Source organism: Sus scrofa, chromosome 13 (assembly GCF_000003025.6).
Source record: "Sus scrofa isolate TJ Tabasco breed Duroc chromosome 13, Sscrofa11.1, whole genome shotgun sequence".
Classification (NCBI taxonomy): Eukaryota; Metazoa; Chordata; class Mammalia; order Artiodactyla; family Suidae; genus Sus; species Sus scrofa.
Genome location: NC_010455.5, coordinates 39,266,361 through 39,292,892, shown reverse-complemented (window position 1 = coordinate 39,292,892; position 26,532 = coordinate 39,266,361). Strand labels below are relative to the sequence as shown.

Here is a 26,532-nt window from a genome sequence, read left to right as displayed (position 1 = left end):
GTATTTCCCTTGCGTTAGTAATGTAAAGGACCATCAAATACAACCCATTTCTGGTCAGGTGATGTTGAGTATTAACATTGAGAATTTGATTTAGAGATCAGTCAGTTAAGAAATTAAATGTATTTCCCTTATATCTGAGAAAAATTAATATAATTTAAAAATTTATATGTAGCAATTATCACAAAGTAAAATTTTGTGCACCAGTATAAAGGCAAATAATTTAATTTACCATTATTTTTTTAGAATCTTTTTGTATAATGATTTCTTTTCCTTAATAGTTTTATGTTAGTAGGAGAGCCTTTTGCTGCTAAAACAAAAGTTCTTCATATGCTGGCTGAAACTCTAACTCTTATGAATGAACGTGGCTATGGAGAGGAAGAAAAGGTCATTTATAGGACTATAAACCCCAAATCCATTACTATGGGCCAACTCTTTGGACAATTTGACCCAGTGTCTCATGAGGTAATCTATAGTACAAACATTCTCCATTCTTATTAACAATGCCCATTAGGCCAAGAAATTTAAAATGTTTTTGTATTATCATTTTATAGTTTTATAAGGGAAGCTTTTCAACTCTTCCTTTTTCCCTCCTCAGTGGACTGATGGTATTGTGGCTAATACATTTAGAGAATTTGCCTTATTAGAAACACCTGACCGGAAATGGGTTGTATTTGATGGTCCCATTGACACTTTGTGGATAGAGAGCATGAACACAGTATTGGATGACAATAAAAAGGTAAATCTTCATGATTAAAAGCAAAACACTTGCACAATATGAATATACTTAACACTTTGAACCGTAAACTTAAAAATGATTAATGTAGTAAATGTATGGTTTTTAAAAAAAATGCCAATTTAAAAAAGCAAAGCAAAGCACATGCAGACATACCTAAGTAATATTATGTGTTCAAAAACCAATCGTCTTGGACTATATATTTAAAATGAAGGATGCAGCAAATTGAATAAGTTTATAAATGATCTTTTAAATGAAAACTATGCTGTAGTAAATTTTTTGCTTAATTTTTTAAAATAGAATACAAATATATTAAAACTACTGTGTTAGCATGAAGACAATAGTAAGGTAATGGGTGATAATAAATTGTTAAGTGACTATAGTTCTATAAAGTTTCTTATTTAGAAATTTAATGTTTTAGAAGTAAATAAATAGCCCTCATTTTTGGGAAAATATTAACTGTTTCAGTGCTTATGTGTGGTACATTACCGCAGAACCTGTGAGATATACAAAAGAATGAGAAAAATGGAAGTCTTCTAATATTTATTTTGAGAGATAATACATGTAAAGTATAAAATGTGCACTAAGTTTAAATTCTTTGATTGTTTTACCTATGTGTACACTCATATAACCATCATCTAAACAAAAATGCATGAAATTTATCGCATCCTACAAGCACACCTTCCCAATCAGCACACCCTTCCCAAGGCTAAATCGCTATTCTGACTTCTGGTGTGATAAGCTATTTTGCCATTTCTTGAACTTCAGGTAAAGAGAATCAAACTCTTTAGTGCTTTGCTTCTTTTGGTCAATATAGTAATCTGTAATACTTATATTGTAGTTCCATTTATTTATTTATTATCTTACTTTTAGGTCTGTATTAGTATTCTACTTGATTAATATATCACAATTTATTTTTATACTTATATAAAATAGTTATACCACTAAATACAAAAACTAATTAGCACTCAAACATATACTCCCATACTTTATCATAGGTGGTTGGTCATTTGTTCATATTCTTTCTTTCACACTGATTGAGCTAAGGTGCAGGAGAGTAAACAGACATGAAATAGTGATAATTCAGAAGAGAGGGCTTAATCAGTACAGTTAAATCTAAGGATTCAGAGCCAGGTGGAAGGATTATTTCATATTGGATGAGAGGGAAACAGGAAACGTGAACATATGGATTTGATAGTGGAAATTTGAGGGCAAATTCTTTTGATGATTTATTTTTTTCTTTGTGAAGTGGTAGGCCCTGTTTCTTTGTACACTTGTGGAGAAAGGGGAAGATTTAAGTTAGCCATTATGAAAAATGCAAAAGATTGCTTCCTAGGAAAACACAGAAGTATATCTGAGAGTTATAAAGAACCTGATAAGTTGAAGACCATGAGTTATTTGTTGTAGTGTCAAGGTCTGCCTTGAGATTTTCTCTACCAGTCTAATCCCCTTAGATATGGGTATAGATAATGTTGCTAGACTGGAAATACAGAAGGACTTTAAAGTTATTGGAATGAGAATGATAGAAGTTTTGGACCATAGGCTAGAAGCCACATAATAAAGGAAATGAAAACAACAGGGATATGAAAATCTCTATGGAAATGAAGAGTGACGATAATAGGAGTCAATGAGTAAGAGACCTGGATGGTTAGGAGGCTAAGAGAGGAGACTGGAGTGCTTGAATTTAGAATTATGTAGTGTTCCAGGAGAGAAGGTCCCAGGTGTATAAAGTGGATGGTTGGAATGGAGTAGGGGAAAATTAAGTGAAGATAAGTACTGGGGTGGCTGCCATATTGAGATGTTTCCCCTTATGAAGACTATAACGGGCCAGATTTATAGTAAAGAGAAAGAGATTGAGCCAACTGCCAAAGGCTTTAACCAAGTAGGGCTTGTCAAAGGAGTAAGTGTTGTACTGGAGTGTGGAATAGAAGTAGTTGGGAAATAGCATGAGGGAGTGAGAATAATGTTGACTTCACTTCCCAAATTTGTAGCAAGAAGGAGAATGTTTGCTGAAACAACATGGAGGAAAGTTGAAAGTATTCTAGACAAGCATTGTCAAATAGAACTTTCAGCAGTAAAATGGAAGTATCTTACATGCACTGTCCGATAAGGTAGCTACTAGACACATTTGGCTGTTGAGCATTTAAAATGTGGCTTAGTGCAATATAAGAACTGAATTTTAAATTTTATTCCAAGTTTAATTAAATAAAATTAAATATAATTTAATATAATCCACATATGATCATTAATTTTCATACTGGACAGTCCAGCACTAGACCATTAATTCATTGTACAGGTAAGAAACAGTTCCAGAAATGTTAAATGCTGTGTTGTTGAACAATGTTGTTTGATAGGGCCAAAACCGGGACTAGAGAATGATAGTGGAATCAGAGAAGAAACACTGAAAAACAAATGTAGAGGAAGAATTTAAAATATTTAATAATGAAATTAATTTGGAGTATCAACAATGTATAATGATTACCAATATTATTAAAAGTTAATGATAATTCCAAAGATAGAAGCCAAGAAGATTGAGAAGATAGGATAGCTTCTGCCTTTGGCAGAAAGGATGTAGTTGATAAATTCAGTTTTTACATGTTTGATTAAAGAGGAATGTTTTAGATTAAAAGAGACCCAGGGATCATGGTAAACACAATCCATCTGTATTCCTTGATTGCATTTTGATTTGAATAAATCAGTTGAACAGGCATTTCTTTTTTTTTTTTTTGGTCTCTTTTTTGCTATTTCTTTGGGCCGCTCCCGCGGCATATGGAGGTTCCCAGGCTAGGGGTTGAATCGGAGCTGTAGCCACTGGCCTATGCCAGCGCCACAGCAACACAGGATCCGAGCCGCGTCTGCAACCTACACCACAGCTCACGGCAATGCCGGATCATTAACCCACTGAGCAAGGGCAGGGACCGAACCCGCAACCTCACGGTTCCTAGTCAGATTCGTTAACCACTGCGCCATGACGGGAACTCCTGAACAGGCATTTCTGATAAAACTGAGAATACTTGTGTATTGGCTGAATATTAGATGAGGTTAAGGAATTATTGATAATTTTGTCAGATGTGATAATGTTATTGTAGTTATAGAGAAAAGTCTTTATTTTTAGAGATGAATGTTGACATATTTGGATGTGGAATGCCATGCTGTGTGTTATGATATTTAAAATATTTTTTAAAAATAAAAAGCAAATATGGTGAAATATTTAATTAACACTGGCTAAATCTAGGAAATGGACATGTGTGTTCATAGTATTCTCTATTCTTTGTAGTTTTTTTTATTTATAAAAGGACTTTTGACAACTTTTTAAAAGAGTATTCATGTAATTTTTAATAAAGACTTATGTTTGCATAGGATTTTACGGTTTTTTCATTATGTCATGTAAGTCCCCTCTCACCTAATTCTGTGAAAGAAAAATCATCTTTTTATAGATGAAGAGACTGAGAATCTGAGATATTATATATTTGTTACCTAATAAGTAATTGACAGAGTTAAACCAAAAATTAAGATTTTCTGGCTTCCATTCTAATACTTATTCCATTGTATAATAAGAGATACTTTAATAAATAGAATAATTTTTTATCTGAAAAGTATGAGATTTTTAAAAAATAATTATCTTTAGCTTTGCCTTATGAGTGGAGAAATCATTCAGATGTCTCCTCAAATGAGCCTCATCTTTGAAGCAATGGACCTTTCCCAGGCCTCAGTAAGTTCATAATTTAATATAACAACAGATTGTTCATTTATTCATTTGTTCACTTAGTATTTTTTATTACGTGTCGGGCAGCAAGTTAGGTACAAGGAACACAAAGATGAATAAGACACAGTGTATGCTCACTTAGGGAAGATGGGAAACATGGTAATAAATAGACATAACTGAGTATAGAGCTACATGTGAGTGCTCTAAGAATGTGGAGGGGGTGAGCATCCAGGAGGGAAATAGGTATAGGAAGACACTGGAAGAGTTTTGAGTGTGTGATATGGTTTTGAGGGGTAAAACTTTTCCAGGAAGATTGGATGGGGCTGGGTATTCCAGATCATTACAAGATGACTTACAAAGACTTGGAGCCATGACATATCTGGGGAACTGTAACTGCAAATAGTTTCATCTAGCCTATGTGATGTAGAGGAAGACAGGAAGCAGATCATGAAGGACCTTGTAAGTCATGCAAAGAAGTCTTTTTCCAGTGCCAGAATGGAAGAAGACTTGTCTTTTTTTCTGTAGCCTGCCACTATAAGCCGCTGTGGCATGATTTATTTGGAGCCCTCGCAGCTGGGATGGAAACCTCTTGTGTCTTCATGGTTGAATTCACTGAAAGGACCTCTACAGGAACCAGATCATCAAGCTCTCCTGAAAGGACTTTTTGACTGGTTAATACAGCCCACTTTAAGCCTCCGTAAGAAAAATGCAAGGTAATAGTATAATTCTCTTGTATACTCAAGTTTCTTTACTTTCCATTCAACTTGACTAAGTCTAAGGTCAGAATGGTAGGGTAAATAACTAAAATAGGTTTCTCCCTAGACATGTTGTATCCATTTAAAAAAATCAAAATATTATGACAATCCATGATTCATATACAGTCATAAGAAAGAATATGGAGAGATCTCACATACACTTCACCAATTTCCCCCCATGGTAACATTTTGCAAGACTGTATTATAATATCACAACAAGGATACTGACAATGGTAATATCTACTAGTCTTATTTAGATTTCCCTAGTTATACTTTTATTTAAGTGTGTGTATGCATGCACATGCACACGTGCATTTATCCCTCTCTGTTTAATATTTTAATTTTAAGAATAAAAAGGGAGTTCCTGTCATGGCTCAGCAGAAACGAATCTGACTAGGATCCATAAGGATGCAGGTTCAATCTCTGGCCTCACTCACCGGGTTAAGGGTTCATCATTGTTGTGATCTGTGGTATAGTTCACAGATGTGGCTCGGATCCCACGTTGCTATGGCTGTGGCGTAGGCCAGCAGCTACAGCTCCAATTGGACCTCTAGCCTGGGAACCTCCATGTGCTGTGGGTGTGGCACTAAAAAGACGAATAAACAAATAAATTAAACTAAGAATACTAAGTATACAACATGATGATTTGATATACATTATGTGGTGAAACGTTTATCACAGTCAAGCCAATTAACATATCTCCTCAAATAGTTAAAACGTGTTTTTTTGTGTTGTATGTGCATCTGAAATCTACTCTCTTGGCAACTTTCCAGCATTCAAAACAGAATTATTAACTATAGTCATCATGCTGTACATGAGATCTCTAGACTTAATCATCCTACATAGCTGTAACTTAGTACTATTTGCCCAATATCTCCCCATTTTTCCCATCTTCCCACCCCTGGCAACCATTGTTTTACTCTCTGCTTCTTTTTACGTATTCAGCTTTTAGATTTTGCATATAAGTGAGATCATGGAGTTTTTTTCCTTTCTGAGTCTGACTTATTTCACTTAGCATAATGTCCTCAAGTTTTGTCCATGTTGCTGCAAATGGCAGGATCTTCTTTTTTAAGAAAGAATAACATTCCATTGTATATACAATCACAATTTCTTTACCCATTCATCCACCAGTGGATACTTAGGTATTTCCACATCTTGGCTATTGTGAATAATGCCTCAATGAACATGGGAGAACAGATATCTCTTTGAGGTACTGATTTCATTTCCTTTGGGTATATACCTAGAGGAAGAGTTGCTGCATCATATGTTAGTTCTATTTTTTGTTTCTTAAGGATCCTCCATACTGTTTTCCATAATGGCTGGCCCAATTTACATCCCCACCACCAGTACTCAAGGGTTCTCTTCACATCTTCACCAACACTTAATACCTCAATTTATCTTTAATAATACCTGTCTTTCAGATTATTTTCCCATATAGGTTTTTACAGAGTATTGAGTAGATTTCTCCATGCCCTTTTCATTTTTTGACAGTTTCATTTGCTGTGCAGAAAAGCTTTTTGTTTGATGTAGTCCCATTTATTTATTTTTGCCAGAGCTTTTGATGTCATATCCAAAAAATATCATTGCCAAGCCAATGTCAAGGAGCTTTCTCCCTATTATTTTTTTTCTAGGAGTTTTAAGGTTTCAAGTTTTACATTTAAGTTTAATCCGTCTTAAAAATCTTAAGTTGATTTTATGTTTATTATAAGATAAGGATTCTGTTTTATTCATATACCTATGAACATCTAGTTTTTTTAACATCAGTTTTTAAAGAGACTATCATTTCCTCATTGTATATTCTTGACACCATTGTCAAAGATCAGTTGATCTTATATACTTGGATTTATTTCTGGGCTTTCTATTATGTTTCGTTGGTTTATATGTCCATTTTAATGTCCCTACCATAATCTTTTTATTAGTAGAGATTTGTAATATAATTTGAAATCAGAAAGTGTGTTGTCTACAACTCTTAGGATTATCTTGGCTATTTGAAGTCTTTTGTAGTTCCATACACATTTTAAAATTGGTTTTTGTATTTTTGTAAAAAAAAAATGTCATTGGAATATTGGTAGGGATAGCACTGAATCTGTAGATCACTTGGGGAGTATGGACAGTTCGCAATATTAATTCTTCCAATCCATGGATACAGAATATCTTTCCACTTATTTGTGTCTTCAATTTCTTTCATTACTGTTTTAGTTTTCAGTGTACAAATATTCCACTTCCTTGGTTAGATTTATTCGTAAGTATTTCTTTTGACGTTATTATAAATGGGATTGTTTTCTTTCTTGATTTCCTTTCTGAATACATCATTGTTGATGTAAAGAAATGCAGTTCATTTTTTTTATTTTTTATTTTATTTTATTTTTATTTTTTGTTCTCTTTTTTGCTATTTCTTTGGGCCGCTCCCACAGCATATGGAGGTTCCCAGGCTAGGGGTCGAATTGGAGCTGTAGCCGCCGGCCTACGCCAGAGCCACAGCAACGTGGGATCCGAGCCGCGTCTGCAACCTACACCATAGCTCACGGCAATGCCAGATCGTTAACCCACTGAGCAAGGGCAGGGACCGAACCTGCAACCTCATGGTTTTCCTAGTCGGATTCTTTAACCACTGTGCCACGACAGGAACTCCATGGAATGCAGTTTATTTTTGTGAATGGTTTTGTATCCTGCAGCTTTACTGAATTTATTTTTTTCTGAAAGGTTATGGTCCCCCCTCCCCTATGGAGTCTTTAAAGGGTTTTCTACAAATAGTATTATGTCATCTTGAAATAGAGGTAAACTTACTTCTCCTTTTCTGATTTGCTGTCTTTTATTTCTTTTTCTTGTCTCATTGCTCTTGCTAATACTTCCTGGCACTGTGTTGAATAGAAGTGATGAGAATGGGCATCCTTGCCTTGTACCAGATCTTAGAGGAAAAATTTTCATTTTTACCCCAATATGATTTTAACTCTGGGCTTTTCATGAATGACCTTTATTTTGTTGAGGAAATTTAAGTCATTCTCTGAAGCCTTAGCCCACTGAACAAGTCCAGGGATTGAACCCACGTACCAGTTGGTTTGTTAACCACTGAGCCATGATAGGAACTCCAAGACCCTTTTTCCTAATAAGATCACCTTTGTGGCTTCCTGGAGTTAGGATGTAGACATATCTTTCAGGGGACCACCACGCATGTACACTCATACGTATATTAGTTACTTACATATAAATAAATATATTAATATAGAGAACAGAAAGGGGGTATTCTGTAGATTTTCATCCTAAAATACTGTTTTGGAGATAGTAAAAATATCCTGCATAAAAGAAAATAAAACAGTTCTGCTTTATGAAGACTCTATACAATGTCTCATATAGAAAATATACAGATAATCATTTTTCAGTTTTTAAAATTTTAAGCTGTAATAGTGTATGTTGTAAATACTACAAAATTGACTTCATCTTCACTTCATCTTCACTCTTTCTGATTAGTGATATTTTCTTTTCATAATTCATTCCCATATTTTCCACATTCAGTTAGTCCCCAACATCTGTTGATTTTTCCCTCATTGCTAACTTTTATATTTGTACTCTCCTCTCCATTGCAGTTCCTCTAATCATCCCCCTTCTTCCTATTATACTATCTTGAGTTCTGACCTTTATCATTTCCTACTTAAATCAATACAGTAAGGCTACTCTGATCCAGTCTACTTCCTGCTATCAGAATGATGATTCCAAAACACAAATTCATTCCATTTACTCAACTTGGAAGCCTCTTCCCCCTACCATGGCATCTTAACATAGTCTATAAAGCCTTTAAAGATCTGATCCCTGTCTGCTTATAAGGTTTTTGTTTGTTTGTTTTGCAATTGAATTTTTTTTCATTTCTTAAAGTTTTTTTTGAAGTATGATTGATTTACAATGTTGTGATAATTTCTGCTGTTCAACAAAATGATTCAGTTATACACATATGCACAATCCATTCTCTTTCAGATTCTTTTCCCACATCGATTATCACAGAATATTGGGTAGAGTTCCCTGTGCTATATAGCAGGTTCTTGTTGGCCAATCAATCCATATACCTCAGTGTGCGTATGCCATTCCCAAACCCCCAGTCGATCCTTCCTCTGTCCCCTTTGGTAATCATAAGTTTTTCAAAGCCTGTGAGTCTGTTTCTATTCTGCAAATAACTTCATTTGTATCCTTTTTTAGATTCCACATATAAGTGATATTATATGATGTTTGCCTTTGTCTAACTTCACTTAATGTGGTAATCTCTAGGTCCACCCAAGTTGCTACAAATGGCATTATCTCATTCTTTTTTATGGCTGAATATAGTCCACTCTATATGTGTGCCACATCATCATAATCCATTCCTTTTTTGATGGACATATAGGCTGCTTCCATGTCTTGGTTATTGGCATTAGTGCTGCAGTGAACTTTGGAGTTCATGTACCTTTTTGAATTATGGTTTTCTCTGCATAGATGCCCAGGAGTGGGATTATTGAATCATATGGTAATTCTATTTTTAGTTTTTTTTTTGAGGTTCCTCCATACTGTTTTCCATTGTGTTTGTACCAATTTACATTCCTCCCAGCAGTATAAGAGGATTCCTTTTCTCTGCACCCTCTCCAGCATTTATTTTTGGTAGACTTTTTGATGGTGGTAATTCTGGCTGGTGTTAAGGTAGTAGCTCATAGTAGTTTGATTCGCATTTCTCTAATAATTAATGATGTTGAGCATATTCATTTTGTTTTTGGCCATCTGTTTATCTTCTTTGGAGAAATGTCTGTTTAGATCTCCTACCCACTTTTTGATTGGGTTGTTTTTTTTTTTATTTTGAGCTATAGAAGGTGTTTGTATATTTTTAAGATGAATCCCTTCTCAGCTGCTTTTTTTTTTTTTTTTTTTTTTTTTGTCTTTTTTTTGCTATTTCTTTGGGCCGCTCCCACGGCATATGGAGGTTCCCAGACTAGGGGTCAAATCGGAGCTGAGGCCACCGGCCTACACCAGAGCCATAGCAACGCTGGATCCGAGCCATGTCTGCAACCTACACCACAGCTCACAGCAACGCCGGATCGTTAACCCACTGAGCAAGGGCAGGGACCGAACCCGCAACCTCATGGTTCCTAGTCGGATTCGTTAACCACTGCGCCACGACGGGAACTCCTCAGCTGCTTCTTTTGCACATATTTTATCCCATTCTGTGGACTGTCTTTTCATTTCATTTAGGGTTTCCTTTGCTGTGCAAAAACTTCTAAGTTTAATTAGGTCCCATTTGCTTTTTTTTTAGTTTTTGTTACTCTAGGAGTTGAATCTGAAATGATACTGCTGAGGTTTATGTCAGAGTGTTCTGCCTCTGTGTTCCTCTAAGAGTTTTATAGTATCTGGTCTTATATTTAAGTCTTTAATCTTTTAAGATTATTTTTTTATATGGTAATAGAGAGTGCTCTAATTTCATTCTTTTGCATGTAGTTGTTCAGTTTTCCTAGTACCACTTATTGAAGAGATGGTCTTTTCTCATTGTATATTCTTGCCTCCTTTGTCATAGGTTAGTTGAACATAGGTGTGTGTGTGTTTATTTCTGGGTTTTCTATCCTGTTCCAGTGATCCCTTTTTGTGCCAGCACCATACTGTTTTGATGACTATTGTTTTGTAGTATAGTCTGAAGTCAGGGACCCTGATTCCTCCAGTTCCATTTTTCTTTCTCAGGATGGCTTTGGCTATTCAGGGTCTTTTGTGTTTCCATACAAATTTAAATGCTTTTTTGTTCTAGTTCTGTGAAAAAATGCCATTGGTAATTCAGTAGGGATTGCATTGAATCTGTACATTGCCTTTAGTAGTATAGTCATTTTGACAATATAGATTCTTTCAATCCAAGAGCATGGTATATCTTTCTATCTGTTTGTGTCACTTTTGATTTCTTTCATCAGTGTCTTAGAGTTTTCAGAGTACAGGTCTTTTACCTCTTTAGGTGGGTTCAATGCAGTGGTAAATGGGATTGTTCCTTCCCCTAATTTCTCTTTCTGATCTTTCATTGTTAGTGCATAGAAAAGTGATAGATTTATATGTATTAATTTTGTATCCTGCAACTTTAACAAATTCATTGATGAGCTCTAATGGTTTTCTGGTAGGATTTTCTATGTACAGTATAATGTCATTTGTAAACAGTGATAGTTTTACTTCTTCCTTTCTAGTTTGTATTCCTTTTATTTCATTTTCTTCTTAGGCTTTATTTCTTGCCATTTCTCTTTCTCTTTCACATCCTAAAAAAACCCTTTAATACTCTTTGTCCACTCATATTTCCATGTCTGTGTATATGTAGTTTCCCCTGCCTTGAATATTATTTCCTTCTGCTATCTCATACTTCCCTTCCAAATTCAACTCAGCTATTACTTCATCTGGAAAACCTTCCTTGATTTTCCTCTCCCATTTTGCTCCTTGTCTTCCTTCCTGGATCTGGGCTAATTGTTTATCCTGAGTAGTCTAGTAGCCTCCCACCACCCTGGGACTTACTCCATCATGTCATTATTATACCATATTATTTAATCCATTTAATGTCAAAATCACTTCTTTTCAGAGATTGTGTGTTTCGTTTCAAATCTCCTAGCCTGGTATATAGTATGTTGTGTTTTTGATAAATGTTTGTTGAATAGATGAGTAAATGGGTCTCATAAACTTCAGTACTACTATCTCTTAAACATTGTTTATTCTCTTACTAGTTTTCATTTCTCAGAGAATTTAGAATAAAAATATGTTTTGCACAACTGTGTAATATGTTAGACTGAAACATTTGAGAGATTTTATCATGCCTACACTTTAAATTCTTAAATTTTAAATTTTATAAAGGCCTTATGAAAAATATGTTTTTTATTTTTTTAAATGAAACATTTATTGTCTTTTATAATCCAAATAAGATGAAAGTAAAGTGTCTTATTCTTTTTATTTTGAAGGAACTGATTCCTACAAGCGATAGCAATGTGGTTGTATCTCTCACACGCCTCTTTGAAGTACTGTTGTGTAACGTGGTAGAAAATGATCCTACCAGCAAGCATATTCGTGTTTGGATTATGGTTAGTTTTATACTTAATGTGGTTTTTAATTATAGAGTAAAATAAGTCTATGACAAATGATGCTTATATTGTGAAAGACATTGCAATATCCAGAGCTGTTTTTTGTTAGGTACCAAAAGAATACCCAAACACATTAAAGTTACTCTGACTTGGAATTCTGATTTAAAAAACAATTTGGAGAAAGTAAAATATGTCAGAATGAATCAAAACACCTTATAAGAGATTGTAATTTGATAAATAACAAGGTGACTTAATGTTAAACCAATATGAACTTCAGGTGAATTGATCTTGTCTAAATGTTAAGCTAGGGTGTAGGCTGCAACAAATTGGCTATCAAAGACTAGGAGCAGACATTCAACCAGCTGGGTAGAGCACTGGAGGCAGAATCCAGAGAAGATATAGGTAGGAAGGAAGGAGCCAGTGATCCAGGTTAGCTAACATCTAAGAGTCAGAGAATGCCAAAGAACAGAGCTCTAAGGGAGTCAAGGAAAGAGATGCTCCATTCTCTTCCCTGGTCTGTGCTACTTTTCCTATCCACCACCTTACTCCCAAATGCTTTGATCTCCTCTATTCAGTCTATCTTCTCTTCTACTCTAAGGTAATAGCAGTTCCCTCCCATTGTTTTCCTTTCACTTGGTTGCCATAGAAAAATTTCCTTTAAAATATATTTGATGGATTTTCTAACTTGGCAAGGGATGTACCAAGAGCAAAATTCAAAAGACAAAAGTAGGGTTTCCATTCATACCAGTCCCCCAGCCACCCTCAAACCACTATTACCAGTGCCTCATGTAGCCATAAAGATATTTGATGCATATTCTCTTTTATAAGTAAACTTTTTTTTTGTCTTTTCTAGAGCCACACCCATGGCATATGGAGATTCTCAGGGTAGGGGTCTAATTGGAGCTGTAGCCACTGGCCTATGCCAGAGCCACAGCAACGCGGGATCCTAACCATCTACCACCTACACCACATCTCATGGCAACGTGGGATCCTTAACCCACTGAACGAGGCCCGGGATCAAACCCGCAACCTCATGGTTCCTAGTCAGATTCCCACTGAGCCATGATGGGAACTCCAGTAAACATTTTTAATATATGTCAGCATACATGCTGATTTGCATTTTTTTCTCACAATATTTTGAAGATCTTTCCATGTGAGAATTGGGTTACCTTTTTTTTTTTTTTTAACAGATGCACATATTTCAGTGTATGTAGCATATTCTAATTAAGCTGACCTTTATTGGGAGTTCCCATCGTGGCTCAGTGGTAACGAACCCGGCTAGTATCCATGAGGACAGGGGTTTGATCCCTGGCATTGCTCAGGGTGTTAAAGGATCTGGTTTTGTCATAAGCTGCAGTGTACGTCACAGACACAGCTTGGATCTGAGCTATGAATCTGAGTGTAGACTGGCATCTACAGCTCTGATTCGACCACTAGCCTGGAAACTTCCATATGCCATAGTCATAGCCCTAAAAAACACAAAAATCAATAAAGCTGACCTCTATTAAATAACTTTTGCATTTCTTAAGATATTTTGCTACAAAAAAACAGTGCTGCAGTGATATTCTTGTATATATATCATTTTAACTGGTGAGAACATATCTGAGGATAAACTCTTAAAAGAGAAACTCCTAGGTCATTTGGCCTGAGCATTTTCAGTTTAGTTACACAGTGCCAGAGAAATGATTCTTTATGTGATTGACATGTGCTTCATTCCACTTTATTTGTAGATCTGACCATTCCAGATAAGTTAACTAGGACCTAATATATTAAATTTAGTTAATCTATTAAAATTTTCTTTTACATAATTAATATACATTAAACTTTTTTTTTTAAAACCAACAGGCTTGCTTTATATTTTCTTTGATTTGGTCCATTGGAGGAAGTTGTGATACAGATGGTCGCCTTGTTTTTGACATTTACATACGATTAGTCATCCAGGGAAAAGATGAAAACAACCCAATACCTGACTCTGTGGGTAAATGGGAATGCCCCTTTGATGAAAAAGGCCTAGTCTATGACTACATGTATGAGGTATGATATAAAATTCTTGTTATGATAAGCTATAAAACACAAAGTCTTAGATCAGCATTCAAAACTGGGTTCCCATTTTAAAGTTACTTTGACTCCTGTGGTTAGTATCTTAATACCTTCTCTCTAGTTTCTCCTCCTATAACTTGTGGATAGTATAGATAAACTCACCTTATGAATAGTTTATAATTTAAATTAAATCCATTTTCTCAAATTTATTTTATTTTATTTTTTTTATTTTATTATTCTTTTTCTTTTTAGAGCCACACCTGCAGCGTATGGATGTTTCCAGGCTAGGGGTCAAATTGGAGCTGCAGCTGCGAGCCTGCACCACAGCCACAGCAATGCTGGATCCTAGCCACACCTGCAACCTACACCACAGCTTGTGGCAATGCCAGATCCTTAACCCACTGAGAAAGGCCAGGGATTGAACCCATATCCTCACAGACACTGCATTGGGTTTTTAACCCATTGAGCCATAACAGCAACTCTTATTTTCTCCAATTAAAAAAAATTTCACAAAAGATTCTTTTATTTATTTTATTGTCTTTTATTGTCTTTTTAAGGCTGCACTGTGGCATGTGGATGTTACCAGGCTAGGAATCGAATCAGAGTTGTAGCCAGTGGCCTACACCACAGCCACAGCAATGCCATATCTGAACCACATCTGTGGCCTATACCACAGCTCATGGCAACATCAGATCCTTAACCCACTGAGTGAGGCCAGGGTTCGAACCTGCGTCCTTATGGATACTAGTCAGATTCATATCACTCTTGAGCCACAATGGGAACTCCAAAGATTCTTTTAAACAGCAAGCATTTGCATAATCATTTGACTCATGGAAATTTTACTTCACAGAGCAGTAAGATCAAGGTATATAAAAAAGCAAACCTGGGAGTTCTCTTGTGGCACAGCAGATTGAGGATCAGGCATTGTCACTGTAGTGGATTGGGTTGCTGCTGTGGAAAAGCTTTGATCCTTGGTCAGGGAAGTTTCATATACTGCAGGTGCCCCTCTACACCCCCATCCCCAAAAATGCAAACCTGGGAAGGCAACTGGCTAGCAGAGCCAGGACTTGAACCCAGCTCTGCTGATTGCCAGTGCAGTAACCTTTCCTAAAGCCATGCTAACAAAGAATTTTAAGAATGTGACCAGACAGAGAGTATTGTCTTCATTAGTTACAATGGGAACTCAATATAATAATCTCTAAAAAGTCAAGTTTTTATAACAAGTATATTCTTTAAAAATTGAAGGTAAATACCAAAGCATCCAGCTTAAAAAGGTAGAGGTAGTTGGTGCTAGAGAAGAGAAAATGAGAAATTGAAACTGCTGTTTTTCCCTAGCCCTGAAAAACTTTTCACTCCAAAATATATGCATATATAACTTTGATAAAAATAAAAGCTAAAACTAAGAAATTAAGAATATGAATTACTAAAGAAATATTTACCCAAACTTGCAAAATTACGATCATCCAGATATAAACCACATACACACACAATTTGCTAGAAAATATTTAAAGTTTCTTAGATGCCAGCCATAGCACTGGAGCAGGGTCCAAGAGACCTCCTTCGTTGCCAGATGTTAACTCTTTTGTTTCTTGATGATGAGAAGCCTTTGAATCTCCAGGGAAGGACAAGACAAGCTAGAAAGGAAGATACCTGTGTGGGGGAGGGTAGGTTAGGGAGGCACTCAGGATGTCAGGACAGCAGCTATTTAGCTCCTGGTACAAAAGAATTTCAGTATTGTAATAATCAGTTTATCTATTATGATATGTCCTGGCTGAATATCAGCCTGGATCAAAATACCAAAGAGAATAATCTTAGAGAAAGAAATATAATGAGTTGATTTGATATTTTATTTCTAGTGAGGTTATTACCCATTTACTTTACAATACGAAAACATGAAGCCAAAGTCCCATCAATTGTAACTTCAGCCACATCAGAGTACCTCTCAAATACATTCTTGATATATGCACAAGGACATCCTGAAGACGTTTTGGAAAGATTAGAGTGTTAAGAGGACATAGAGGCAAAAATATCTGAAATTTGATTTATGTTGAATTTGTAATAACTAAGTTTCATTAAGTTCTTCAGGTTATTGAAAAAGAAAACCAGGAGTTCCCGTCGTGGCGCAGTGGTTAACGAATCCGACCAGGAACCATGAGGTTGCGGGTTCGGTCCCTGCCCCTGCTCAGTGGGTTAAGGATCCGGCGTTGCTGTGAGCTGTGGTGTAGGTTGCAGACGCGGCTCAGATCCTGCGTTGCTGTGGCTCTGGCATAGGCCGGAGGCTACAGCTCTGATTCGACCCCTAGCATGCGAACCTCCATATACCGCAGGAGCGGCCCAAGAAATAGCAAAAAAGACAAAAAAAAAAAAAACCAAAAAAACAATCTAAAGCAATGGCAATACTGGATCCTTAACCACTAGGTCATGAGGGAACTCCAAAAATTGTGTATTTTTTACATTAGATGGTGAATTCATGGGTTCTTATTAATCTGCTTCATGACTTAAATATGTTATATACATTATTTTAGATGAATAATATTTCACAGTAAGAAGGAGAGAAAGACAAAGTTTTTAGAAGCAAATATGATAACTGTCTTAAAAAGAGCCTTTTTAGATAGCAGGTGCATCGTTATAATATTTTAAAGCTTATGTTCTCTTGTAGTTGAAAAATCGAGGTCGCTGGATCCACTGGAATGAATTAATTAAAAGTACTAATTTAGGAGATAAACGTGTCAAGATTCAAGACATCATAGTTCCTACAATGGACACAATTAGATATACATTTCTAATGGATTTGAGTATTACCTATGCAAAGTAAGAAACTCTGCTATAAACATGCACTTAAAACATGACAGTGCCTTTCTAATAGGTTCACAGAATTTTTGAATTAAACTTTTGAGGTTATTCACTTTCAGATAACTGAGACCCTGAGTGACTAATTGATGTTTCTGTAGTGACATCTGTCACTTGAGGTAAACCTGGAATCCAGGTTTCCTATTACCCACTCCAAATCTTTTGCCATCATACTTTGTTGCCTCATAAGCCACTTTTTATTTCTTTTATTTGTAATAGTGGACAAAAAGTCCAGTGCTACTATTAAAAAGGTATGCATTTTATTCAAATGTTCACCGTACTCCTGAGAGATCAGACTAACCATGACCCACATTCTCCCATTATATTTAGCATTTTTCATATGTTGTGTGCCAGTTCTTTATAACTTAGCATGAATATAAAGCACTCAGACTTAAATCAGAAGAGTGCATTATAAAAGATGAAAAGCCTAGCATGTACCATAGGCATAAACATACCAATTTTCTTAATAACACTTTTATGGTTATTTTGCTTTTAAAACACTAGCATAATTTATAATTAATTTTGTGTGTGTGTGTGTCTTTTTGTCTTTTCCAGGGCTGCCTGCAGCTTATGGAGGTTCCCAGGGTAGGGGTCTAATCGGAGCTGTAGCGGCTGGCCTATGGGATCCTACCACCTACACCACATCTCATGGCAACACGGGATCCTTAACCCACTGAGCGAGGCCAGGGATTGAACCCACAACCTCATGGTTCCTAGCCGATTCCCTAACCACTGAGCCACGATGGGAACTCCTATAATTAATATTATTTAAACTAGACAAGCTTACATAATATGCATGCAGGTCATGATTTGTTTTTTGGATGAAGACTCTGTTTCTGAGTGAATTTTGTGACAATTTTGTTTAATTTTTTTTAAATAAAAGTAACTTAGGAAACATTTTATCTCTTTTGTATAGTTGTATTTTTGTATTTAAAGGCTAATATTATTTTTTTAATTTTATTTATTTTTTTATATAATGATTTTTTTCCATTATAGCTGGATTACAGTGTTCTGTCAATTTTCGACTGAACAGCAAGGTGACCCAGTCACACATACATATATACATTCTTTTTTCTCACATTATCATGCTCCATCATAAGTGACCAGATATAGTTCCCAGTGCTATACAGCAGGATCTCATTTTTTATCCATTCCAAAGGCAACAGTTTGCATCTATTATCCCAAATTCCCAGTCACTCCAACTCCCTCCCCCTCCCCCTTGGCAACCACAAGTCTCTTCTCCAAGTCCATGATTTTCTTTTCTGTGGAAAGGTTCATTTGTGCTATACATTAGATTCCAGATATGTGATATCATATGCTATTTGTCTTTCTCTTTCTGACTTACTTCACTTAGTATGAGAGTCTCTAGTTCCATCCATGTTGCTGCAGATGGCATTATTTTGTTCTTTTTATGACTGAGTAGTATTCCATTGTGTGTATATACCACATCTTCTTGATCCATTCATCTGTTGATGGACATTTAGGTTGTTTCCAGGTCTTGGCTATTGTGAATAGTGCTACAATGAACATAGGGGTGCATGTATCTTTTTGAATTATAGTTTTGTCTGGATATATGCCCAGGGGTAGGATTGCTGGATCATATGGTAGTTCTATATATGGTTTTCTACGGTACCTCTGTACTGTTTTCCATAGTGGTTGTACCAATTTACATTCCCACAAACAGTGTAGGAGGGTACCATTTTCTCCACACCCTTTCCAGCATTTGTTATTTGTGAACTTATTAATGATGGCCATTCTTACTGGTGTGAGGTGATACCTCATGGTACTTTCGATTTGCATTTCCCTAATAATCAGTGATGTTGAGCATTTTTTCATGTGCTTGTTGGCCATGTGTACACCTTCTTTGGAGAAATGTCTATTCAGGGCTTTTGCCCATTTTTCCATTGGGTTGTTGGCTTTTTTTGCTGTTGAGTTGTATAAGTTGTTTGTATATTTTAGAGATTAAACCCTTGTCTGTTGCATCATTTGAAACTATTTTCTCCAATTCTGTAAGTTGTCTTTTTTGTTTGTTTTTTTGTTTCCTTAGCTGTGCAAAAGCTTGCCGGTTTGATTAGATCCCACTGGTTTATTTTTGCTTTTTTTTTCTGTTGCCTTGGGAAACTCACCTGATAAAACATTTGTAAGGTTGATGTCAGAGAATGTTTTGTCTGTGTTCTCTTCTAGGAGTTTAATGGTGTCTTGCCTTATGTTTAACCCTTTAAGCCATTTTGAATTTATTTTTGTGCATGGTGTGAGCGTGTGTTCCAGTTTCATTGATTTACATATGGGTGTCCAGTTTTCCCAGCACCATTTGCTGAAAAGACTTTTTCCCATTTTATATTCCTGCCTCTTTGGTCAAAGAAAACTTCCTTAGGCAGTAAAGGGTCTCATCAACTCTGGGGAATTCCTACTACAGGAATTCTTTTGTTTCATGAACCATTTGTCAGAATAATTTTTTTTTTCTCTTTATTTATTTATTTTTTTTAATTTTATTTTCCCACTGTACAGCAAGGGGGTCAGGTTATCCTTACATGTATACATTACAATTACAGTTTTTCCCCCACCATTTCTTCTGTTGCAACATGAGTATCTAGACATAGTTCTCAATGCTATTCAGCGGGATCTCCTTGTAAATCTATTCTACGTTGTGACTGATAAGCCCAAGCTCCCGATCCCTCCCACTCCCTCCCCCTCCCATCAGGCAACCACAAGTCTCTTCTCCAAGTCCATGATTTTCTTTTCTGAGGAGATGTTCATTTGTGCTGGATATTAGATTCCAGTTATAAGTGATGTCATATGGTATTTGTCTTTGTCTTTCTGGCTCATTTCACTCAGTATGAGATTCTCTAGTTCCATCCATGTTGCTGCAAATGGCATGATGTCATCCTTTTTTATGGCTGAGTAGTATTCCATCGTGTATATATACCACATCTTCCGAATCCAATCCTCTGTCGATGGACATTTGGATTGTTTCCATGTCCTGGCTATTGTGAATAGGGCTGCAATGAACATGCGGGTGCATGTGTCTCTTTTAAGTAGAGCTTTGTCCGGATAGATGCCCAAGAGTGGGATTGCAGGGTCATATGGAAGTTCTATGAATAGATTTCCAAGGTATCTCCAAACTGTTCTCCATAGTAGCTGTACCAGTTTACATTCCCACCAACAGTGCAGGAGGGTTCCCTTTTCTCCACAGCCCCTCCAGCACTTGTTATTTGTGGATTTATTAATGATGGCCATTCTGACTGGTGTGAGGTGGTATCTCATGGTAGTTTTGATTTGCATTTCTCTTATAATCAGCGATGTTGAGCATTTTTTCATGTGTTTGTTGGCCATCTGTATATCTTCCTTGGAGAAATGTCTAGAATAATTTTTTTAAGTGAATAAGTACAAACATAGGATTAAAAAAGAAAAAACATATTAAAATATATTTATTAAAATTCATTTATTAAAATAGTGAAATAAGTTTTAGCTACTGTAGTAATACATATGCTTCTTTATTAACACATTAAATAATAAGATATAGCAAGTAAGTCTGATGGTTATGATAATTTTGAAGATGTAATGGGAACAGTGATATTTTAGAGATATCTTTGACAACTATAATATTTAGTGAAAATTTTTTTCTTGTCTTTTCTAGGGCTTCGCCCATAGCATATGGAGGTTCCCAGGCTAGGGGTGTAATTGGAGCTGTAGCCGCCAGCCTACGCCACAGCCACAGCAATACCAGACCTGAGCCATGTCTGTGACATACACCACAGCTCACAGCAACTCCAGATCCTTAACCCACTGAGCAAGGCCAGGGATGGAATCAGCAAACTTATGGTTTCCTAGTGGGACTTGTTAACCACTGCGCCATGATGGGAGCTCCGAGTGTAATATCTATGGTTTTTATTGATGACAAAAATACATGTACTATTATAAATTGTTCTGTTTTAGTTAAGGGTAGTGAAAGTCAAGACAGAAACTTTATGTCATCCAAGGTCACAGACTCTGAATACTGCCTAAGAATTTCTTCAGTTTGGTCCATGGACCTGAAGTTAAGGCAGGCTTTTATTTATTAAAATTATTTTAATGAATAGTTTTCAATAATTTGTTACTCGGAGTACAAAATGTAGATGAATTCTCAGGTATCACTTTAGTTCTAAATTATCTGTTTTTTTATAGTATAAATTTTATGTTTATACTTTAATGATAATTTTAAAAATTAATATTATCATAATTCAGGTCATATAGTTGACTCTTTATCCCTGAATACTGCTGCTCAGTTTTATTTTTTATTTTTTATTTTATTTTTTTGTCTTTTTGCTATTTCTTTGGGCCGCTCCTGCGGCATATGGAGGTTCCCAGGCTAGGGGTCGAATCGGAGCAACGCGGGATCCTAGCTGCGTCTGCAACCTACACCACAGCTCAGGGCAACGCTGGATCGTTAACCCACTGAGCAGGGGCAGGGACCGAACCCACCACTGCGCCACTACGGGAACTCCTGCTGCTCAGTTTTAGTGCCAGCTTTCATATTTATCTTTATGTATTGTGTGGTGCCAAGTTATTACTCAAAGTGACAGTATTTTCTTTTCTTTCTTTCTTTTTTTTTTAATGGCCTTATTTGCATCATGGGGAAGTTCCTGAGCCAGGGATTGAAGCTCAGCCCACAGCTGCTGATCGTCGCTGAAGCTGTGGCAGTGTGGGATCCTTTAACCCTGAGTCAGACTGGAGATTGAACCCGAGCCTCCCTAGCAACCCAGGCTACTACTGTGGGATTCTTAGCCTGCTGTGCCACAGTGGAACTTCCAACAATATTTAATTTTTAATTCAGTATTTCTCAAACTAGGATTCCCCAAGGTTCTCCGAACATAAACTCTTAGGATTTTTTTCCCTTTAAAATGAGTTCAGATTACTCAAAAATGAGAAATCTTGCTTGGGCCCTTGGAATAGAGAATTCTTTAGAATTTGCTTTTAGACAAGTATTTTTAGTTAGTAGCACTGACTTGATTCAAAAATGTGATTAACTGGTATATATAATTGTTACCTTTAGAATTCGATGTCAGTCTCTCACACAAACTTCCCTGTGAAATATCTTCAACCTCTCTTATTGTCATTATCCTCTTAGGCTGTATTCCACACAGCCTTCTTACCTGTACCTCTAACTAAAAAGTACAAATACATCACTTTTCTAAGGAGACAAACTTTGGTTTTTTTTTTTTCTGAAAAATTAAGCATGCTAGACTGTTTTATGAGTGCATATAGCAATGTTACATCTGTTCAAATGATAGTTCGTTAATATTTACGTTTCAGTAACAGTAAGCAAAAATGTATGACAATTGTTTCTTTTACCAGTCTTTCATGAAATTACTGTGATAAAGATGTGAGTTTTCGTATGAAGCTTATTTATTATTTATGTTTTCAACTAACTCCAGCCTCCACTAGTTAGAATATATTCTGACTTTCTCTTTTTTTAAATATGTTCACTGTTTCATTAAGGCCACTACTTTTTGTGGGTCCAACGGGTACAGGAAAATCAGTCTATGTGAAGGATAAGCTGATGAATCATTTGGAAAAGGACCTGTATTTTCCTTTTTATGTTAATTTCTCTGCACGGACCAGTGCCAACCAGGTTCAGGTTAGTTAAAGGCCAGAAATGTCGGTCTATAATCTTTATTTTTGCTTATTTAACATTTAAAATTGTATTTAAATCAACAGCTGTGTAAATCTTCTGTGAATCTAAAAAAAAAAACCTCAAAACTTTTTTTTTGGCATTGTAAATAAGTTTTAAAAAACAAGTTTTAAGGACAGAAGTTCAAAAGACTCTTTTTGCATTAATACTGAATTACTGAGTTTGTCACCTGTTTTCTTTAAGCCCGAGAAGCAACAATTGATTTCTTAATTGGAGTATAAGAGAAAGAAGTGGAGGTGAGGGAGGGAGGAAGAGAGAGAGAGGCAAAGAGAGAGAGAGGGAGGGAGGGAAACAGAGAGAGGAAGGAAAGGAAAGAGAGAGAAAGGGAGGGAGGGAGAGAAACTTTCCCATGTTGTTTTAAGACTCTTCTTGATGGTCCTTAGGGTTAATTGCTGCTTACTGAAGTTCTCTCAGTGAAACATCTTTCAAACCATTGACTATTTATTGTGTAACCTTCTGTGACAGGAACCATATAGCTGTGCATCCCACATACCCCTAAAGGTGCCAAGGTGAAAGTACTGCATGAGAGCTTTCTTAGTTAGCACCTCTATCATCCATTTCCAAATTTGTATTTGCCCATTCTCTCTTGACCTATGGGGCTCATTTCCATTGTTTTAAGCCTATAGAATTCCCTGATTTCAAAATACTGTAAATGTAGATTAGTGCTTTTAGATATTAAGTTAATGTTAATAGATATGTAGATATGTTTGGGTATCCAATATGGAATATATTTTGTGTGTGCATGTATTTATGTGCATGTGTGTACAATATAAATATATACATAGTTGTGTATGTAACAATTCTGAGCACATAGAAGGATTTTAATATATGATCTTTGAATGACCTTGAATATGAAGTTTGGTATAAACTTAAAAATGAATATTTTTGTGCTGCTTGGCATTATTTCTTTACATAATTAGACTGTTAAATTCCTATTTTTTTGTGGTGTTAAGAGTAATTTTAAATATACCATTATTTCTTCCTTATATTTTAGAACATTATTATGGCTAGACTGGATAAAAGACGCAAAGGAGTTTTTGGACCACCTATGGGAAAGAAGTGTATAATTTTTATAGATGACATGAATATGCCTGCATTGGAGAAATATGGAGCTCAGCCTCCTATTGAATTATTACGACAATTTTTTGACAGTGGGAATTGGTAACTATTTAATTGAAAACTTAAGTAGCTATGATGAAGTTATTTTTTGTTCTCTTTTTCTACTTTATATTCTCACATCAAAATAGTACATTTAAAAAAATTACTTGTGGGAGTTCCCGTCGTGGCACAGTGGTTAACGAATCCGACTAGGAACCATGAGGTTGCAGATTCGGTCCCTGCCCTTGCTCAGTGGGTTAACGATCCGGCGATGCCGTGAACTGTGGTGTAGGTTGCAGACGCGACTCGGATCGCGCGTTGCTGTGGCTCTGGCGTAGGCCGGCGGCTACAGCTCCGATTCAACCCCTAGCCTGGGAACCTCCACATGCCACGGAAGCAGCCCAAAGAAATAGCAAAAAAAAAAAAAAAAAAAAAAAAAAATTACTTGTGGAAGAAAAATGGTTGCTCAGATTTTCCTATACAGAAAATTTTGGAAAACTTTGCTATACCTTTTGATAAAAAATCCTGTATTGGAAATATATTTATGCAATAATGCATTAAATTTTTTGTCCTTTTTAACTACTTGGTTTTTATTTTTATTATTATTATTTTTTTTATTTTCCCACTGTACAGCAAGGGGGTCAGGTTATCCTTACATGTATACATTACAATTACATTTTTCCCCCACCCTTTGTTCTGTTGCAACATGAGTATCTAGACATAGTTCTCAATGCTACTCAGCAGGATCTCCTTGTAAATCTATTCTAAATTGTGTCTGATAAACCCAAGCTCCCGATCCCTCCCACTCCCTCCCCCTCCCATCAGGCAGCCACAAGTCTCTTCTCCAAGTCCATGATTTTCTTTTCTGAGGAGATGTTCATTTGTGCTAGATATTAGATTCCAGTTATAAGTGATATCATATGGTATTTGTCTTTGTCTTTCTGGCTCATTTCACTCAGGATGAGATTCTCTAGTTCCATCCATGTTGCTGCAAATGGCATTATGTCATTCTTTTTTATGGCTGTGTATATATACCACATCTTCCGAATCCAATCATCTGTCGATGGACATTTGGGTTGTTTTCATGTACTGGCTATTGTGAATAGTGCTGCAATGAACATGCGGGTGCATGTGTCTCTTTTAAGTAGAGTTTTGTCCGGATGTATGCCCAAGAGTGGGATTGCAGGGTCATATGGAAGTTCTATGTATAGATTTCTAAGGTATCTCCAAACTGTTCTCCATAGTGGCTGTACCAGTTTACATTCCCACCAGCAGTGCAGGAGGGTTCCCTTGGTTTTTATTTTTTAATTTTGACTATGCCCACAGCATGTGGAAGTTCCCCTGGCCAGGGTTTGAACCTGCACCACATCAGTGACCCGAGTAGCTGCAGTGACAATGCCAGATCCTTAACTCACTGTACCACAAGGTAACTCCAACTACTATTTTCAGTTTTATTAAAGATAATTTACAAATTACATCTTTTACCATTCAGCCAGTGCTGAGAATTTGTGGGTAGTCTCCAACCTAAGTAACCGTAGCCAGCACTCAATGTTTCTACCATTTTAAATTCTTTATATTATCTTTGATTATTTGGGACTATCATAACTTTGAGATTTTTTTCTTTAATTTTATTGGAATATAGTTGACTTACAAAGTTGTGTTAATTTCAAGCACACAGCAAAGTAAATCAGTTAGACATATATATGTGTATATTCATCCTTTTCAGATTTTTTTCCTATGGAGGTATTACTCAGTACTGAGTGAATTTCCCTGTGCTGTATAGTACGTTCTTGTTACCCATATATTTTATATATAGTAGTGTGTATACATCAATCCCAACCTCCTAATTTATCCCCTCCCCACATTTCCCCTTTGGTAAACATAAGTTTGGTTTTGAAATCTTTGAGTCTTTTTCTGTTTTGTAAGTTCTATTGTATCATTTTTATTAGATTCCTCATATAAATGATCTCATATGGTATTTGTCTTTCTCTGTCTGATTTCATTTAGTATGATAATTTCTAAGTCCTTCCATGTTGCTGCAAATGGCATTTCATTCTTTTTTATGGTAGAGTAATATTCCATTGTATATAGGTACCACATCTTCTTTATCCATTCCTCTTTTGATGGACATGTAGGCTGCTTCCATGTCTTGGCTATTGTATATAGTGCTGCAGTGAACACTGGGGTACATGTGTCTTTTCAAATTATGGTTTATTCTGGATATATGCCTGGGAATGTGATTGCTAGATCATATGGCAGTTTTATATTTAGTTTTTTAAGGAACTTCCATACTGTTCTCCATAGTGGTCACACCAATTTACATTCCCACCAACAATGTAGCAGGGTTCACTCCCAGCCAGGGATTGAATCCCAATTACAGCTGCTGACTTATGCTGTAGCTATAGCAAAATGCTGGATCCTTTAACCCACTGCACTGTGTCAGGGATCAAACCCATGCATCTGCAGGACCCGAGCCACTGCAGCTGGATTCTTAACCCACTGTGCCACAGGGGGATCTCCAATAAAATCCAGCTTTTGTTTGTTCGGGGTTTTTTTGGCCAGGTCATTGCAGTGACAATGCTGGATCCTTTACCTGTTGAGCCACAAGTTAATTCCTTTTTGTAGACTTT

The 26,532-nt window shown here is 36.2% G+C and overlaps 1 protein-coding gene across 1 annotated transcript in view; it reads left to right on the top strand.

Moving 5' to 3' along the window:
• DNAH12 (dynein axonemal heavy chain 12) overlaps window positions 1-26,532 on the top strand; it is a 247,107-nt gene that overhangs the window by 102,374 nt on the left and 118,201 nt on the right. The window contains exons 32-40 of the mRNA XM_021069807.1: window positions 279-462; window positions 596-736; window positions 4,362-4,445; window positions 4,965-5,147; window positions 12,124-12,243; window positions 14,089-14,277; window positions 16,943-17,094; window positions 22,612-22,750; window positions 23,799-23,965. Coding sequence (XP_020925466.1) covers window positions 279-462; window positions 596-736; window positions 4,362-4,445; window positions 4,965-5,147; window positions 12,124-12,243; window positions 14,089-14,277; window positions 16,943-17,094; window positions 22,612-22,750; window positions 23,799-23,965 — 1,359 coding nt within the window. The remainder of the gene's footprint in view (window positions 1-278; window positions 463-595; window positions 737-4,361; window positions 4,446-4,964; window positions 5,148-12,123; window positions 12,244-14,088; window positions 14,278-16,942; window positions 17,095-22,611; window positions 22,751-23,798; window positions 23,966-26,532) is intronic.